The sequence below is a fragment of the Lepidochelys kempii genome, chromosome 15, assembly GCF_965140265.1.
Source record: "Lepidochelys kempii isolate rLepKem1 chromosome 15, rLepKem1.hap2, whole genome shotgun sequence".
Classification (NCBI taxonomy): Eukaryota; Metazoa; Chordata; order Testudines; family Cheloniidae; genus Lepidochelys; species Lepidochelys kempii.
Window position 1 is genome coordinate 12,864,969 of NC_133270.1, and position 18,410 is coordinate 12,883,378.

General features: G+C 44.8%; 2 protein-coding genes across 12 annotated transcripts in view; one reads left to right on the forward strand and one right to left on the reverse strand.

Annotated features, from left to right (window-relative positions):
- GGT1 (gamma-glutamyltransferase 1) overlaps positions 1-8,098 on the forward strand; it is a 62,440-nt gene extending 54,342 nt beyond the window's left edge. For all 5 annotated transcript variants that reach the window (XM_073313700.1, XM_073313702.1, XM_073313703.1 and 2 more), the window contains 2 exons: positions 2,107-2,220; positions 5,807-8,098. In XM_073313700.1, the coding sequence (XP_073169801.1) occupies positions 2,107-2,220; positions 5,807-5,950 (258 nt within the window). In that variant the 3' untranslated portion in view covers positions 5,951-8,098. The remainder of the gene's footprint in view (positions 1-2,106; positions 2,221-5,806) is intronic.
- Positions 8,099-8,588: 490 nt separating this feature from the next.
- GGT5 (gamma-glutamyltransferase 5) overlaps positions 8,589-18,410 on the reverse strand; it is a 45,545-nt gene continuing 35,723 nt past the window's right edge. For 4 of the 7 annotated variants that reach the window (XM_073313711.1, XM_073313706.1, XM_073313708.1 and 1 more), the window contains 7 exons: positions 17,915-18,061; positions 17,299-17,435; positions 16,079-16,269; positions 14,894-14,991; positions 13,797-13,909; positions 12,010-12,120; positions 8,589-11,744 (listed from right to left, as the gene is read on the reverse strand). In XM_073313711.1, the coding sequence (XP_073169812.1) occupies positions 11,598-11,744; positions 12,010-12,120; positions 13,797-13,909; positions 14,894-14,991; positions 16,079-16,269; positions 17,299-17,435; positions 17,915-18,061 (944 nt within the window). In that variant the 3' untranslated portion in view covers positions 8,589-11,597. Of the gene's footprint in view, positions 11,745-12,009; positions 12,121-13,796; positions 13,910-14,692; positions 14,992-16,078; positions 16,270-17,298; positions 17,436-17,914; positions 18,062-18,410 lie in introns of those variants that run through there. The other 3 variants (XM_073313707.1, XR_012155178.1, XR_012155177.1) reach the window with 3 other exon arrangements.

Here is an 18,410-nt window from a genome sequence, read left to right on the forward strand (position 1 = left end):
CAACCATAGGATCCCATTTTGCCTTTTCCTGTTTGGTTAAAAAGCCACTTACTGACTAATCTCTTCCCCATGTAGGTAGTAATAGACTGTGATCAAGTCACCTCTTAACCTTCTCTTGGAGTAAACTCAATGGAGAGATTTAGGAAGCTCAGTCTATGAGGAGTTTCAGAGTAGCAGCCGTATTAGTCTGTATTCGCAAAAAGAAAAGGAGTACTTGTGGCACCTTAGAGACTAACAAATTTATTTGAGCATAAGCTTTTGTGAGCTACAGCTCACTTCATTGGATGCATTCAGTGGAAAATACAGTAAGGAGATTTATATACACACAGAACATGAAAAAATGGGTGTTACCATACACACTGTAAGGAGAGTGATCACTTAAGATGAGCTATTACCAGCAGGAGACTGGGGCGGGGCGGGGGGGGAGAGACACCTTTTGTAGTGATAATCAAGGTGGGGCTATTTCCAGCACTTAACAGGAACATCTGAGGAATGGTGGCGGGGGGGGGGGGGAGAGGAAGAAACATGAGGAAATAGTTTTACTTTGTGTAATGACACATCCACTCCCGGTCTCTATTCAAGCCTAAGTTAATTGTATCCAGTTTGCAAATTAATTCCAATTCAGCAGTCTCTCGTTGGAGTCTGTTTTTGAAGCCTTTTTGTTGTAATATTGCAACCTTTAGGTCTGTAATCGAGTGACCAGAGAGATTGAAGTGTTCTCCGACTGGTTTATGAATGTTGTAATTCTTGACATCTGATTTGTGTCCATTTATTCTTTTACAATGCCGTAAGCTTTTGGAGGCATTTAAAAAGGCTACTTTAAAAAGCATCTGTGTGTCCGTACAACCCACTGTTGTTTACACTAAGCACCGTACTTGTGTACATTTCTGAGCACGTGAAAATTTGTATCTGTCTCTTTGCATTTTCCTGAGTGCAAAAGGGTGAATTTTTTTTAGGCTGCTGAAAGAGTTAGTGGGTCAATAACACTTGGTTAGCAAATACAATAGTCTACTATCCTTGGAGGTAAGGAATCCAAATCAGATTTGGTACAATGTTACAAGCTTCTGAGGTAGCTTTCATGGTGTGCCCTGCTTTGGGGTGATAACGGTCCAAGTACATTTTAACAGAAGACCAGCAGAGGCTGCTGTTGAGCCTCATTCAGTATAACTTATTGACAATTAAGGGGACAATCTAGGTCACTTACCTCACAGGCATGCAAAGTTATTAACTTATCCAATATTTATGTTTCTGAGAGCTACATGGTTTGCGTGGGAACTGCTCCTTCATGCATTTCTCCACATGCAGGACTCTCAAATGGCAGCTGTGCTGCACAGCTACAGTTCACATTTACTGGAACTCTGAATGCATCTGATGAAGTGAGCTGTAGCTCACGAAAGCTTATGCTCAAATAAATTGGTTAGTCTCTAAGGTGCCACAAGTCCTCCTTTTCTATTTACTGGAACTCTAACTTGGCTTAATTTGAGTCCACTTTAGAAATGTGGATCCTCATGATTCACTGTACAAACTTCTTACAGAAGCAGCCTTACGAAGTGTTTATGGTTATCACAGGAAGAAGCTGTCACCCTAGTGCTCTGCTTCCTCTGATAAAGGCTGTTGCTGTCCCTCTTTGGGCACTGCAGTGATAGGGGGTATGTGTGGTCTAGATACAGAGAAGCGCAAAATTCAGACACTAACTTTGAATGCCCTACAGTTTTTCCCTTTTTATTTAGAGACAGAAGGGTTCAGCTGAGCAATTGGGAACTGGGATTCTGAATTCCACCTCTAAAGTACAGCCGTGTTTTGGCAGGATCTATAAAGACACTTAGACCCATTACAGTTCTGCTTTTGTGGTCCATTCTGCTTCCTGCTTAAGTTTTTTCTCTGTAAATATTTATGCAGTAGTGGGTCTGAATCTCCTGAGCAGCCCTGTATACTGGGGTGATCTCCTGTGTCCCGTTCAACCAGGTTTAGGGGCAGTATTGTATGGGTAAAGCCTAACATGCTGAGGAATCTGGCTCTCTTTCACTGCAGTATTTTGAGACACCAATAACCGATTTCTCCAGGTGCAGGTCATGTACTAATGCTGCGGCTTTCTGCTTCATCCAGACAATCATCAAATCCCTCTGGTTCGGGTACGATATGATGAAGGCTGTGGAAGACCCTCGATTTCATGATCAGCTGTTTCCCAGTGTCACAGAGCTGGAGCAGAATGTAGAGCAGGTCTGTCTTCTCTGGGAAGGATTGGGGTTGGGGGTATGATGTCACACATGATCCTGGTCTCCGCAGGCACCGTGGGAATGTCTTCCCTTTGTTCCATTGCATAATGTTTGTCTGTTTATGAACATAAGAATTAAAGCTGGGCAAAGCTTTGGCCTTAGTCCACAACAAGGAGTTCAAGGGCCCACTCATGGGGGTTTGCACTTGGAATTTTGGCTGCAAACAAAGCTGGAAATGCCAGTACTACAGAGCTGCCCTTGGATTTGCCTGGAGGGAATTTAATGCTGTCCTTGGCCCTGCATAGCTTAAAAACTTTTTAAAATACTCAGCCTGGGCTTGGCATGAAGTTTGTAATGACTACAAACCCAGTGAATTTCAACAGGCTTTGTCTCTTAATGTATTACTCTCTTCGTGATCCTGAAGAGTTGGGTATGAAGCTGAGTCGTTCTATGGCACCTGAAGGATGGCCAAGGAGCTATTCATTCAGTGCTGAGATCACCCTTGGAAATCCATAGAAAACTTCCACTTACATGGGACCTTTGCTGTCCTGTCAATGCATTGTTACACTGGGGTAAAACCTGCCTTCAGTCTGGATTCAGAATGGCAGATACCACTCCACTCAAGCCAGCAGACCTGCTTCTCTGACTCACTTCTCTGATACACTAATCTGTCACCCTAGTGCTCTGCTTCCTCTGATAAAGGCTGTTGCTGTCCCTCTTTGGGCACTGCAGTGATAGGGGGGTAGGTGTGGTCTAGATACAGAGAAGTGCAAAATTCAGACTTTGAATGTCCTAGGGTTTTTGTCCTTTTTATTTCGAGACAGAAGGGCTCAACTGAGCAATTGGGATCTGGGATTCTGAATTCCACCTTTGTCATAACCATACAGCTAAGGGTAGCATAAAATCCCTCCTTTACCTGTAAGGGATTAAGAAGCTCGAATAACCTGGTTGGCACCTGACCAAAAGGACCAATAGGGAAAGAAGATCCTTTCAAATCTGTGGGGGGAGGGTTTGTTTGTGTGGCCTTTTGTTGTTCTCTCTGGGACAGAGACGGACTAGGGCAGGAAAAACCATCTCCTAAAACCCTACCTGAAATAAGCATCCAAGAATAAAACAATTAAGGAAACGCATTAGTTTATCTTTTGTTTTAGCTTGTGAATTCTTCCCTAAGAGGGAGGTTTATTCCTGTTTTTTGTAACTTTAAAGTTTTGCGTAGAGGGGAATCCTCTGTGTTTTAAATCCTATTACCCTGTAAAATTATCTTCCATCCTGATTTTACAGAGGGGCTTCTTTTACTTTTTATTTATAACAAAGTTTTGTTTTTAAAACCTGATTGGTTTTTAGTGTCCTAAAAACCCAAGAGCTCACCTTGTTTACCTATTTGGTTGGTATATTATTCTCAAGCTTCCCCAGGAAAGGGGGTGAAAGGGCTTGGGGGGGATATTTTGGGGAAACAGGAACTCCAAGTGGTCGTTTTCCTGAATCTTTGTCTAACTCACTTGGTGGTGGCAGCGATACTGTCCAAGGACAAGGAAGAATTTGTACCTTGGGGAAGTTTTTAACCTAAGCTGCTAGAATTAATCTTAGGGGGGTCTTTCATGCAGGTCCCCACATCTGTTCCCCAGTGGGAAGGGAATCCTGACATCCTCTAAAGCACAGCTGTGTTTGGGCAGGATCTATAAAGACCCCCCTAACCCACTGCAGTTCTGCTTTTGTGGTCCACTGTGCTTCCTGCTTATGTTTCCTGTCTATACAAAGCACACCACTGAATTGCACACACCATTTTCCCAAGCTCATACAATGTGCATTCCTTTGCCTTTATCCACATCGAATGTCATCTGCCATTTTGTTGCCCAGTCACAGAGTTTTGTGGGATTCCTTTGTGACCTGCTTTGGCCTTAACTGTCTTGAATAATTGTGTATCATCTGCAAATTTTGCCAACTCATTGTTTATCCCTTTTTCTAGATCATTTATGAAAATGTTGAACAGTATTGGTCCCAGTATAGACCCTTGGGGGACACCACTATTTACCTCTCTCCATTCTGAAAACTGATCATTGTTTATCTTTTAACCAGTTACTGATCTATGAGAGGACCTTCCCTCTTATCCCATGACAGCTTGCTTTGCTTAAGAACCTTTGGTGAGGGAACCTGTCAAAAGCTTTCTGAAAATCTAAGTATACACGATCTCCACTGGATCACTCTTGTTCTCATGCTTGTTGACACCCTCAAGCACTCTATTTAGATTCGTGAGGCATGAGTTCCCTTTACGAACAATCATGTTGACTCTTCCCCAGCAAATCATGTTCATCTATGTGTCTGACAATTCTGTTCTTTTACTATAGTTTCAACCAGTTTGCCCAGTACTGAAGTTAGGCTTGTAATTGCCGAGAGCGCCTCTGGAGCCTTCTTTATAAATTGGTGTCACGTTAGCTATCCTCATCTGGTATAAAAGCTGCTTTAAATGATAGGTTACAAACCACAGTTAGTAGTTCTGCACTTTCACATTTGAGTTCCTTCAGAATTCTTGGGTGAACACCACCTGGTCCTGGTGACTTATTACTATTTAGTTTGTCAAGCTGTTCCAAAACCACCTCTAATGACACCTCAGTCTGAGACAGTTCCTCAGCTTTGTCACCTAAAAAGAATAGCTTAGGTTTTTGGGAATCTTCCTCACATACTCCACAGTCAAGACTGATGCAATAAATTAATTTAGTTTCTCCGCAATGGCTTTACCTTCTTCGAGTGCTCCTTTAGCACCGTGATCGTCCAGTGTACCCACTGACTTTTTGGCAGGCTTCCCGCTTGTGCTGTTACTTTTTGAGTCTTTGGCTAATTGCTCTACAAATTCTTTTTTGGCCTGCCTAATTATACTTTTACACTTGACTTGCCAGAGTTTATGCTCCTTTTCTATTTTCTTCAATAGGATTTAACTTCCAATTATTAAAGGATGCCTTTTTGTCTCTAACTACTTCTTTTACTTGGTTTAGCCATGGTGGCATTTTTTGGTGCCTCTTACTGTGTTTTTTAATGTGAGGTATAAATATAATTTAAACCTCTATTATGGTGTTTTTTAAGTTTCCATGCAGCTTGCGGGCATTTCACTTTTGGGACTGTACCTTTTAATTTCTGTTTAACTATCTGCCTCTTTTTTGTGTAGTTTCCCATTTTGAAATTAAATGCTACTGTGGTGGGCTTATTTGGTGTCCCACCACCTCCACATGGATATTAAATTTAATTATGTTATGGTTGCTTATTACCAAGTGGTTCAGCTATATTCACCTCTTGAACCACATCCTGTGCTCCTTTTAGAATTAAATAAAGAATTGCCTTCTGTCACTTAGTAGCAAAACTCCTTGGAAAGCCGGAGAGAGGAGGTAGCTGGTTGGAGGAGTGGGAGGGTGGAGATGGTGGAACAGGTTTCTGTGTGGAGCTACCAGCAGCAGAGGGGACCTGGCAGTGGGGGCAGCTCAGGGATACAGTATACTTGTGCGTTGCATGTGAGGTACATAGCATATACTGTGTAATCTCTGTCTGCATCCTTCGGTGCCTCTCCTGTTGTGTGTTTACCCCTTCTCTCTACATTCCAGGGCATAGAAGTGGAACTAGAGAAGAGGAAACACGATATCAAGAGGACTAACAGTAGTGCCGTCGTCCAGGCCATTCTGCAGACTGCTGATGGCTGGGCTGCTGTGTCTGATTCCCGGAAAGGTGGCTTCCCAGCAGGCTACTGAACTCACTCAAGTTGCTCTGACAGCCTGCTGTTTTGCGGAACTAGCAACCAGCTTACATGTGGGGAGAGGGAGGCAGGGAATACTTGAGCACTGCAACTCAGGGACTGTCACAGGAAAGAATGAATTTGCCTGTGGTTCTGCTAATAGATCTGGACAGATGTTTTTGAGGGCCATTATTGAAAAGTGCCTTTCAACAGATCAATGTGCTAAGAAAAAGCACAAATCTCCCAGAATACACAGCACCTACCTAAAGGGTCTAGTCCCTACTCCTGCTCACCAGGGATTGAGTGCACAGCATTTGGAAGGTCCAAAGCCCCAGCTGCAGAAACTGTTCCTTTATTTTTCAGCTTTATCCAGCCAGTGGCTGTCCTTGCCTGTCTTCTAGCAGTGACCGCATTCCCAGGAGAAATGTGTGATGGCGTGTGAATGGGATGTAAGGTGCTGGCCACTCTACACTGTAAACTAGTACATCTGAGCTACAGTCTGAAGAGTGATTGGGATAACTCTTCTCCACAGCCTCACCAATTTTTTAAGACTATCGTCTTGCTTCTCATTTCAGGAGTTTGAGGGATGATGGGGTAGCTGAAGAAGTGATGGTGCCAATGTCTTGTTTGTTTTTTATCTGTTCAAAAGTTGTAAAGGGAAGACCGAGGCTACCTGTTTAATTTATGCTGAAAAAGAATTACAGGCCTATGGAGGTAAACATCCCTGCTTTCACCTGTACAGTACACGTGTCCGCAAGGAACCAGGAGGCTCTATATGACTGAGGCTCTGCAGCAATTTGGCTCCTTGGTGCAACTCCTTCACGTCCCAGAGAATAGGCACATCTATCTACCCCCTTATCTATGATGAGTCTTCCCTTCTCCCTGCACCCCAATTTGTCTCTCACGATTATCCTTTCTGACAGCATGCAAGAGTCCAAGGGAAAAAGGAAGGAAGCATTTAAAGCTGAATATCATAGTATAAACCACTGCCACCCAGGGCAGCATGGCATCTTGTCTTTCAGTTACAAAGCATAACTTCTGAGGGGTCAGTTTGGTTATATCACTTTGATGTGGTGTCTAGAAGGTGAAAAAAGAATAAGGGGTGGGGAGGTGCAGGGTGCCCATCCTTAAACTCCAAATTTGATGCAGTTGAATACATAGATTTTTCTTTCTTACCTGCCGCTTACCCCAAAGACTTGAATATTGCAGAAGTTGTGTCTTAGGTGAGTGTGAAGCTGTGGTTTCAGCCAACTGTCGCCCTTGAACTTTTGAGTTGCTTGTGACTTTCAGCCATCTTTATAACGGAAATAAGAACATTCCCCACCTTCAGAGCTCGGGTTCATTCATTTGGATTTGAGATGCAAGGTGGGTAAATAAGGCCCAAGCACCCTCGCTGCCTACTGAAGTCTCCCCACCAGGAAACCCTGTGAAACTGGCAGCCTGCTCCTCTCTCCATTGTCTGTTGGAGTTGGATGAAATCCAAGAACTCAAATATAACTGGTCTAAACAGGATTTTAAAAATCTATTCGGTTGCAATAACTGGTGGCATTAGTAACATAAACAAGACTGCACTGAAAATGAATGTTAACCTGAAGTAGCTCTCTAAAGAACAAGCTCAAGTATTTGTTCACCTGTATTTTAAAACAAGCAACCAAAAACAAAATCCACAATAAAACAACTAAATGAAAGTCAGGTCATTCAGAAAGTATACCCCAAAGGATTTTGGAGCACAATGGCAATTGTGTTCCTAAATCCTTTAGGTGTGGAGCAGGTCAGGAACTGACTTTTTCCTTCGAGAATTTCTGATGAAAACAAATGTTTTTATCAATTGTTGCTGAAAATGCTCAGATTTTGCAGTTACTGAAATTTAATTTCTTAAATGTTTTGGGATGAAAACTTGCTTTTCCAAACTCCTTTTTTTAATGAAAAATGTCAGTTGAATTCATTTCCTGTCCCATTCTATATAGGTCCTTTGGCGACAGGGCAAGATTCTCAAACTTCTTCTACAGTATGTCAAGGTTTAGCTGTCACGGTGTTGCTTTGATAATACAGAAACCGCAATATGAGTTATTTTCTAGCTGACAAACAAGTGCCAAAGTATGGCCTTCAAAGATTTGACCTGAGTTGCACTGATTATGTTTAAAATAAATAAATAAATCCATAACTGTGCACTGACGTGGCATGATTTAAAGTCCCAGTAGAGGAAATTAAGTAGACCTTGGGTACTATTTTGGAACGCACCAGAGCAAATCATTCTAAAATGACTGCTTTAGCGTCTCCAAATCTTTATAATGACACCAGTTTTCTCACAGCACTCTAATTAAAGGAGCCTGATAAGCTCCTTAGCAAGAGTTAGGCTGTTACTATTTCACAGTCATTGTGGTGATTTTCAGACCCACCCCACAATTCAGTGCATAATGCAGGACCCAGGGATCAAGCCATGCGAGCACAGTCCAGGCAAAGACACCCTTGTTTCAGAGGTGAAGTGGAACATGTGGCTGTTCAAAACCGCCTTGCTGCTATTGTAAGAAATGCCCGAATGACTCGGGATGGTAGAGAAATGGAAACCACACTGCTGGTTCCATTCTCTAAGAACTGATCAGTTGGTGGGTGAGGTGGGTGAGGCAGGCTAAAAATTCCCAGCATCTACAAGCCATTTGTAAAAGTAGTTTATTAAAAATATAGCTTTGTAAAACAAACTTCACCTGGAAAATAGAAACATATCCTCTGCTCACAGTGTCATGTAAAGTCTATGGAAGGTGGCAATGTGCAGATAAATTGGCCCCTGCCCTTGGCAGCAATCAGCCTGGGGGAGCCAAACATTGGAGAAGCCCAGGGCTAGACCTGAGTGATGCTGGGGTCAGGCTTGAGGTGTAATATGGTAGCAAAAATAGCTCCTTCCTCCTTCCAGTCAGTTCCTCATTTTTAAACACACTAAGCAACATTCACCCAGCCAAAAGTAATGACCACTCTAGCGCTACTTCTGTTCAGTTTATCTGCCTAGTGTTTTATGGTTCTACGTGACAGTTCTGCTGGCATACAGTCAGTGGGCCTGCTCTTGAAGAGTTGGGTCCATTTTTGAAATGACTGTTTTGGGCCTATGTAATTACCCCAGAGTGGCAACTAATTGTAGTCATCAGTACTACCACTGAGATGTCAGTCTACCTGCAACTCAGGTCATTTGACTTCTAAATCACAACTGCAAGCACCAGACTGTCACGAGTATGTAGGTGACCTTAAAGAAAAAGCAGGGCCCCCTATCATTCTACACACTATAGAACGAGTGTTCGCCAAGCAGCAACATTCTTTTATCCTGTACCATTCTGCCACACTTACATTTACTACTTGTTCAGGCAAGCACTTTAAAACGTAAGCCCCGCTTCAGGAAAACACATGCTTTACATACTTGTCAGAGTAAGAAAAAAGAAATTTGTTTTCCAGACAAAACATCAAGATCCTGTTGTGGTTCTAGTGTAACCATATTGCTGTATGAGCCAACAGTAGGATGCAGCAGGAGCTGCTCATGGAGGTTGATGCCATAAAGACAGTTTCTTGGTGTACAATTCCTGAAGGGAAACAGCTCTCTCTGTAGCAAGTTTCATTTTCAACAGCACTGAAATACATCTATAGGCTGACTTTGTTTCTCCAAGTTAATAGGTTTCTAAGTGGCTCGCATTTTATTTACATGATAGGGGCTTATGGGTAGAAAAGGCAGGCATCCAGCAATCTGGTTTCGTAAGATATAGAATTTTTTTTAAAGGCATGTACTCAGCCATTTGTGACAAAACGATTACAGTGAGAAGGGTTTGCGGAGACATGAGCATGAGTTTAAAAAAAATGGCGGAGGGATAATGCGACTGGAGTAAAAAGACTAAGGTCTGACATGAATGCAACTGTTTTCTTTTCTGCATAAGATGGGTTAACAGAATAGGGATCTATTAATGCAAAAAAAGCCAATATAAATCTGTTACAGGCAAAGCTTTAAAAGCATATAATATTCTCAAATTCCTGTATGCAAACAAAGGTTTCTGTACATGTAAGTGACTGCAGGTGAATTTATAGAGGCATGCTGAATCTTTGGTCCTATGAATTTTTCTAAAGCCCATCAGTGTACAAATATAAACAATGTGACTGCATGCCCAATCATACTTGTGGCAGGGATGAGGCACAGATAACCCCCAAGGCTGCTCATGTCTGCCATTTAACAAGCACTAGGCTGCTCCCCTGCTACAGGGGTATTAGCTATGACTGTTCTTGGACATGTTCCTACACTCCTCTCCTCAAATTCTCTGAAAAACTTAGGTCACTTACAGTAGTTAATCAGGGGCAAGTAGTTTTTTGTGGAGCACAATCCTTCCCAAGGATACAGGCGTCCAATAGTCACAGAACGCACAGCACCGCTCTAGAACAGGCCGCATCATGTCTCACTGCGTTGGTGGGCGCTGTAACAGTTCCAGTTAGGAAAGGCTCATTGCATATTTGTGAAGATGTAATAGAAATCCTGCTGAATTACCCTACTCTTACCTGCACCCTTATTTTAAAGGGTCCTCCCAGAACCCATGTCACTCCTGTTTTGAAGCAATATTAATTTCCTTCTCTTGTGCATCCTCACTTCAACTCATCCAGGGGCCTGGCTTCTGCTTCACTATGGAACACGTCTCGATAAGGATGAGCAAGGAAATCTGGTGAAGGCTTAGGAGGGCTTCCCGCCCCCAAGGGAGAGGTGTAAGACTGGAAGATTAGCTGTAATAATATGTCATCAGTTCCTTCCAAAGGAGAAAAGAATTCACATTATCCACCCTAATGCACAGTCACACTTTGCATGGCTCATTTGTAGGGACTCCCTCTTATGCAGGGCCTAAGAAACCTTCAGTGCTGCTACAGAGGTGGCCCTCATTCCTACAGTAGCTGACTGCCGCAACAGACGCTGTAGTACATAGACCAGGTCTGTGCTAGATACCCATGGGCCAGGCAAGGGTCCTGGGATTGCAAGAGCTAGACAAAATGTTGTTAGACTCACTCCCTTAGTGTGTGTCCAAGCGAAGCTGTATCTTGCAGCTCTGCTGTGCAACTTGGTGGTGCTGAAATACACCTGAGCAAAGAAAGTCATCTGTGATAACTTCCTATTTCACGTGAATGGTGTGGCCAGAAAGCACATTCACACATGGGGGGTTTCCAAAGCCAGAAAGAAACCAATCCCACTCCTATCTGAGGCTCTTCAGACTCTAGGGAAGATAGAGTCAGGTCCCTGAGGGCAGCTCCCACTGGCACTGGGCCTGGTTCCCCTTTCCAAATTCCCACTGCTTGGTAAATTCCTGATTTCTGGATTCATATTCTAAATAGCTGCTCTGTTCACAAAATATATTTCTATATATCACACAAGTGCTGGTCCATTGTTCTCTGGACCCAGCTAGCCAATATAATAAATGGAGGGTATGATTCTAGCCAAGACTGGCTGACTAGTGCCTGTAACAGCTTGAAGGTAGCTTGCCATATATTGGAGGGTCAGTTGTTACTATGAGTCTCACCCACTGCTAGGTGGCTTCAAGAAGTCCAACTGGTACAGGAGATGTCAGGGGTGCTTCCAGGATAGCTGGTGCTCTGGACCCAGTTATTTCATACTCTTTTTAGCTAGAATAAAATGTTTGCTACAGCACTTCTTCTTAATACCCAGATGACTTTCCCATCTTCCTTTGATCAGAATAAGCAAAGATGCATCTTCCTTCCTTTGAAATCCCCTGCACAACATTCAGGAATAAGAGGGGTTTCGATTCACGGTGTCCTCTGCTCAGCAGTCCCAGCTTAACATCCTGAAAGGGAAGGAGCAGAAAAAATAAAGTAAGTCTCGCCGGGGCCTCTGTTGCATCTGGGCTTATTCTCTTATGGGACGGAAAGATGTTGTGCAACTGGTCCGGAGACTGGATTCAAATAAAAGGAACATCAGCTGGAAGTGGGACCCTCCTAGCATTTGGTGTGGTGACAGACACGGCAGCACTCAGTTGCCTGCCAGTTATATTTGTAACCCACACCAAGGACAAGAAACAAGTGCAGGGAGAACCAACGGAAGTTGCTCACCTCATCAAATTTTGGCTCGAACTGGATGGAGTTGTTTGTGGAAGCATGGAGAACTGGCAGAGAGATGGCATGCTCCAGGTCATAGCCAAACCAGAGTTTGTTCATGATTGCCTGCAGTGGAACAAACTCAGCAATTAATGAAGGTGAAGGGTGAGCATCTGGGTCAAATTCTCACTTACACTCGTGCAAACCCAGAGCCACTCCTTTGAAGTCTTTGGGCTATAGCCTGCTTGTATGGCAGCATAAGTCTGAAGTAACTCTAGAAGTTACAGATTTACACCAGTAATATTTAGGATCAAGTGAGAGTGACTGCTCTCCCTAAGTCTGGTTGAGCACCTCTGACAGCTTTAATTCTTTGTCAGGCCTCTTGAACCTGGTCAAACTAGTATATGCAGTTTCCCCCACAGGGCGAGTCTTCTCAAGACTTGCTACCTACCTAGGGATTTCCATTAATTACCCTCCAGTGATGTTGGTTCCTCCAGGAAACCCTGTAACTTCCTCACAGAGCCATGAAAACACCTATAGGGTTGCTACACTAGTCTTTTGCTATGTGCCCATATCTCACATAAACAACTGGCCATGAAGGTGCTGTGCACTATACCAAGGGAGAACAGATTATTCCCCAAACCTGTTGCTCCATGGGCCCAGGATGGCTAGACACAGTTTCCTTCAACAGACGAATACTACCCTTGAAACAGGTGGAGGGACAGGAACAAACACACACAGATGTTCCCTCCACACCCCAAGACTCCACAGCACTGACTGGTTCAAATGAAAGGGACAGAGTTTGAATCTGTCTTGATTCTCCCTTGCCTCGTCCACAGCAGCACTTTGTGATGCTGTCTGAACATCAGCCCAGCTGTTATTAAACTATTAAGAACAATATCCAGCGCTTTAACAAGCTTCAGGGATGAGTCTTTTTGTTACTGGCAATCAGGCGTTCATTTTTCATTTAGCCTCCTCTAAAAACAGACTACACACTAGAACAACAGGCCCTAAGGGACAGGAGATGGGCTAGAAGGCTGATGTTGCCCATCCCTAACTGCGGCCATTCAAGGCTGGGTCAACACCTTAGCCTACAGTGACTTCCTCCGTTTCCTATCAGAGAGGCCTGAACTAGCAAAAGAGGGAGGCAAAAATGAATGTGACTCAACATCCAAAGATGATGGTTCCAACAGTGAAGGGGAGATGTGCCTCTCGAGCTGGCCAGAGCGTGACTATGAAATCCTTTACCCCACCTGGAAAGCAACCTGGGGACACTTTGGCCCCAACCTCTATGAAGAGGAAGTGATTTTCCCGACCCCCCAACCTCTAATGAGAGGAGTTTTTAAGGACAGGACTAGCAATTGCATCAGGTTTGTGGAAGAGGACATGGAGTGTGCAGGATGGCAGGAACATTCCCTATCTGGTCTGGGAGATGGTACCAGCGATACCAGTTTTAATAAGCTCCCATTTCATCCTCTCTACCTCCAGTAGACACACCATCTCATGCTTTTAGCAAGAAAGTCTAAGCCATCCCTGTGGGGCAATGACAGCTGCCATGAAATAAAGGAAACTCCAGTTCATGGTGATGTTAAAACCCACCTGGGCTAGTGTCCAGTGTAGTCACAAAGGCTGGGGTGCCTGCAGCACCCTCAAACAGTATTAATAACACCGACAAAAGGAGCTGCGGCCCCTTCTGCCCTGCAAGTAGGTTTATGAACATTTCACACGTTTAGTAGGAGGAAACTCAAATGAAGAGCAGTAATTTTAGTGCTCCCTCCCCTGCTATGCGGTCACTCGCTCACCAAGGCAGTGGCACTGATAATCAGGTCCCCTCCTGAGCCTCCAATCACCAGCTTGGAGTTATCATCTTTGGAGATAAGAATGGAAGGAACCATGGCAGAGGGGGGTATCTCTCCTAGAGAAGATGGAGAATGAGTTATTGGCCCATCTGGCCATAAGGGGAAAAAAACAAACTTTGTTCATTGCAAATCTCTGTCTGTCTCCTCCCTGTCCCACACTGAACCTCACCCGTTCCCCTCAGCAATTCAGCTTTCCATCAGTTGTTCCAGAAATACAAATCTTGGGCATTTGCTTTTGTCTCCCTTAGCCAGAGGCAACTCCTTGGAAGCCCAACCTGCACTACAGGAGGCCTGTGACTATGAAGATGCTCTCACAGTCTTGCTTAGCTCTGTAGTGTGCTGCAGCCTCAAACTTCTTTGGGAACTGCTGGAACTAGACATCAGTGATAGGCACAACCTGGGCACACCTATATTTGCAGTAGGACTATAGTCACTGTTCTGTCAACCTCTGGCATAGCTGAGCCATGGAAGAGTTCCTTGGGGTGAAACTTATCTGCCAACGTGGAAAACAATGTGCCAATAGCCCCAGGCTCACGCACTTTATATAGACCTATAGGGTTGTACAGCTATAAATACACCTCTGGCACTGTAATAAAACTATTTAAATTCTTGGTGGATGCGTGTGTCTTGTGGGGATTATTATTTTCCCCGCAATACGAGTATTGTGAAGTCACTGGGAGCCGAGAGTAAGCACGGCAGCATTTATCCCTATATGAATAGTAGTTACTTTTCTGAGTTCAGCTTCTCAGCATTTTGCCTCTGCTTTGTATGCCCTGGCCAGAAAATGACTGAAAGAGTTTTACAGACCCAGGTACTGCACTAGTTCAGAACAAACTCACATCCAGTTCTGGTCAGAAAGGGATCAGGGAGGAAGAGTAACGTCTGACCCTTGGAATGTCCTGCTGGAGATCATTTCCCAGGGTGCACTTCAGGCTCAGAACTATGAGCTGACTGTTCAAGATCTGGGAGCACACCCAAAGGTTTGTGGATGCTCACAGCACGTTCTGGCCTTTTGTAAGATAAGAGTTGACAGCTCTCACCGCTAGCGATCTTGTTTCTTGGCTTCTTCTTGCAGAAGTCAACGAGCTCGTTATTTAAAATGATCCCAGTTTTTGGAGAATATACCATTGAGCCAAACCTGAGTGGAGTGAAAGCACATGTGAGATGTGGGAGTCCAGGACTGTTATGCCAAAGATCACCGACAGACAGAACAGCAGAGAACCCTTCGGGAATTACCACTGGCCATGCTGCGCCATGCCAGCCTAGCGCTGCCATATACAGAAGCCCACAGAAGACTCTGTTAAGCCCATATTCAGCGCAGAGGTGATTATACCACTGTGCCAGTGCCTTAAGGCTGGGGTACCTTTATATTTACTGTTGTGTGGCCACAGGCTGTGTGGGTTGCTGAGTCCACTATCTGTAAGGAGAGACAAGAGAGTTTTACCTTTTGTATGGCTAAGTTTGAAATCAGAGTAAATATTACGCCCCTGTGCTGGGCCAGAGACATCACTGAATGGGCGACAAAACTGAGACACTTCTACTTCCTAAGCCAGCTGAGTCCAGGTGCTTGTAAAAGAGTTGCTGGCTGTCACTTTCTAGGGCACCTCTCAGTAAGTGGCTCAGTAGCAAAAACTACTGAGCAAGTTGTTTGTCCCGTCTGACTCCTGAGTGGACGTGGCAGTAGGTGGATTGGGGCTACATCCCTTGATCGCACGGGCAGTTTCACTGCTCCAGCTGGGAACAACCAAACTCAGATGGCTGGCTGAGAAAGTGTAGGGAAGCTCAGAGGAAGGCGTTCCTGTGGGTAGCTACATCCCTGCCCCTGCCTTGCCTATTTCTGGGAAACTGAAACACAGGCCATTGTATTGTTCATAACCAGCTTGGGAGCCAGGTTTGTGCCAGCTTGTTACTGGAGAGTAGGATTGTGTGTCAGTTTCAATACAGACCCAGGCCATCTGGTCCCCTCCCTATAAGGACAGCACAGCAACGCCCCCCCCCCCACACACCCTCCTCCAGAGTGGCAACCTGCGAAAGAGTGAAGGCTGGGGAGAGACAGGGGAGACCTGAGACTGAAGCCATTTCCCAAGAGTCACAAGTTGGGCAGCAGCTGGCTTTCAGGTGGCACTACCCACGCTCGTACACTCAAGGAGCCCCATGAACCTGCTCAGCAGAGGCCCAGTCACACTCCCTCTGGCCGACCAAATCACCAGGCTCTGGTCACTTACGGCTGGTTGATAGTGCTGGTGACAGACACGGCACTGCCATCTTCAGCAAGGACGGAGATGTGGGAGGTGCCGGAGCCTATGATGCTTGGCTGTGAGAGATTGTAAAAATTGTCTGGATGGTCACCTCTGTCATCTATACGGTTCTTGACAAGTTCCGCAAAGGAGTTGGACAACAGTTCCTGAAAAATCACCTAGGAATAAGGCCAAGGGCAGTGAGATGACCCTTCCAGAGCAAAGGGATGCTGCTGCAGGCTGAGGAGGAGGTCATAGGGTGATGAAATTCAGAGAATCTACATCACCACTCAAGCACTGTCAGCATCTGTCGCCCACCTGCTCCCCACAACCTGCCTCCTCAAACAACACTAAGTAGAGCTATCAGTGCTTAATAACCAACTCCTGAACAAATGAGAACACTCTGGCAAACGACAACGGATGACGCCTGTAATCCAGATCCTCTTTCCTGCTTCAGTTGATCTGGTGAGCTGTAGCTCACGAAAGCTTATGCTCATATAAATTGGTTAGTCTCTAAGGTGCCACAAGTACTCCTTTTCTTTTAATCAAAACACTGACATTGAGACTGTCTGAGAACACAGGGCCCAATTCTGCCACCCTCAGCCAAGCTGAGCAGTACTGTCCTCCACAAGTTGTCCCACTGATTTTACTTCCTCCCCATTGCAACAGGACTACACTGTGTAAATTCCTACTCAGCACGAGTAAGCATGAGAGAAGTAACATTTAATGTTGCAGTGTGGTGTTCTAATGAACCTTAAGGGGAACTGGCAGGTTGTTTGGAAGGTTTATTATAGGGAGTTTATGACAAAGAGGTTTCAAAACAGAAACAGCAGCCCTGCATCAAAGCTATAGAGAAGGCAGGAAAGGAGGAAGGGGCCCCAAGATAACAGCTGTTCTCCACGACAGTGTTCCCTATCAACTATCCAATGGACAGTCAGTACAGGAAGCCCAGGTTTGCACATATTCATCTTACAAGTAAGAGTCCTATTGAGATGAAGATGCACTTGGACCAGTGAGCTGTGAAACTTTATGGGGTTTGGGTACTTGAATCTTATTAGCAAGGAAACATTGACTGGACTTTAAAATACATGGACAATTAACAACAAATTGATTTCCATTTCTTCCCTTCCCCCCCTGATTGTGCTGCAGGTGCGGTCTGAGATCTGCAATGGCATTTCTGGCTGCCTCATGGCACTGTGCCGGCTCACCTGCTCTATGCCAGAGAACTGCGGGTCATCCGATTTTGGCTTTTGCCCGTTGCCAAACTTCAGGGCCTCTGCAATACGATGGTAGGTCTCAATCTTCCCATTGGTCGACGTCAGGGACTGTGGCGTGAATTTAAACTCTTTGGTGCAGGGTAAACCAAAGGGATTAATGGAGTAAGGAAGACAGCCAGCTGCATTATATCATGAGTCCTAATCCTATCTACTCTTTCTGTCCCATCCCTATTCTTAATCCATTTCTTCCCATCTGAGAGACTTGATCCCGCAGACTGAGCATAGGCTGGGAGCCAGGAACACCAAAGTTCTAATTCCAGCTCTGAAACCAATTCTCTTTGTGACTTTGGGAAAGTCAGTTAACCACTTTGCCTCTGTTTCCCTAGCTGTATAATGGGGATAATGATGCTTCCCTACCTCACAAGGATGTTTGGAGGATTAGTTGGTTCATATTTGTAGCATGCTTTGAAGATAAGGGCCAAGTAGTGTTATTACATGGCTGTTTCTGATCTCATCCTGCCCCTCCACCCACTGTCACTGCCAGTGCCCTTCCTGTCCATGTAGATGGTACATGATACAGAAATCTGCCTTTCATTTCACAGATTACCTTTCAGTACGTTGAGGATGAAGAGAAGAACAGCACCCCCAGCAGGTGCTGGAGGGGAATACATTGTGTATCCACCCAGAGAAATATTCAGGGGTGTCATCACTTTTGCCTTGAAATTCTTGAGGTCACTCAGCATCAGACTGCCATCTTCAAGAGAAGACAAAAGAAGCACATGCCATTGGCGTGATAGCTTACTCTACAGGTACCTGCCATAGGCAGAGAGAACCAGATGAGTACCTGCAAGCCTGATGAATACTTAGTACACCAGCCCCAGCATCCCCCCACCTATCTTTTCCCTTCCTCTTTTATGTGTCAAACCCAAGGACAGGAAAAGACTGATAAAGCTGGTGAAACAACTGCACAGTGACCCTGGCTAAATGACAGAGCAGAGGCTGGGTTTCAGGCTCCACTCCTGAGGCTGAGCCAGATCATGTCTGCCCCCAGTGGAAAGGGAAATGGCATGAGTTGCCCTGCTGTAGAACGCTCAGCTGTATCA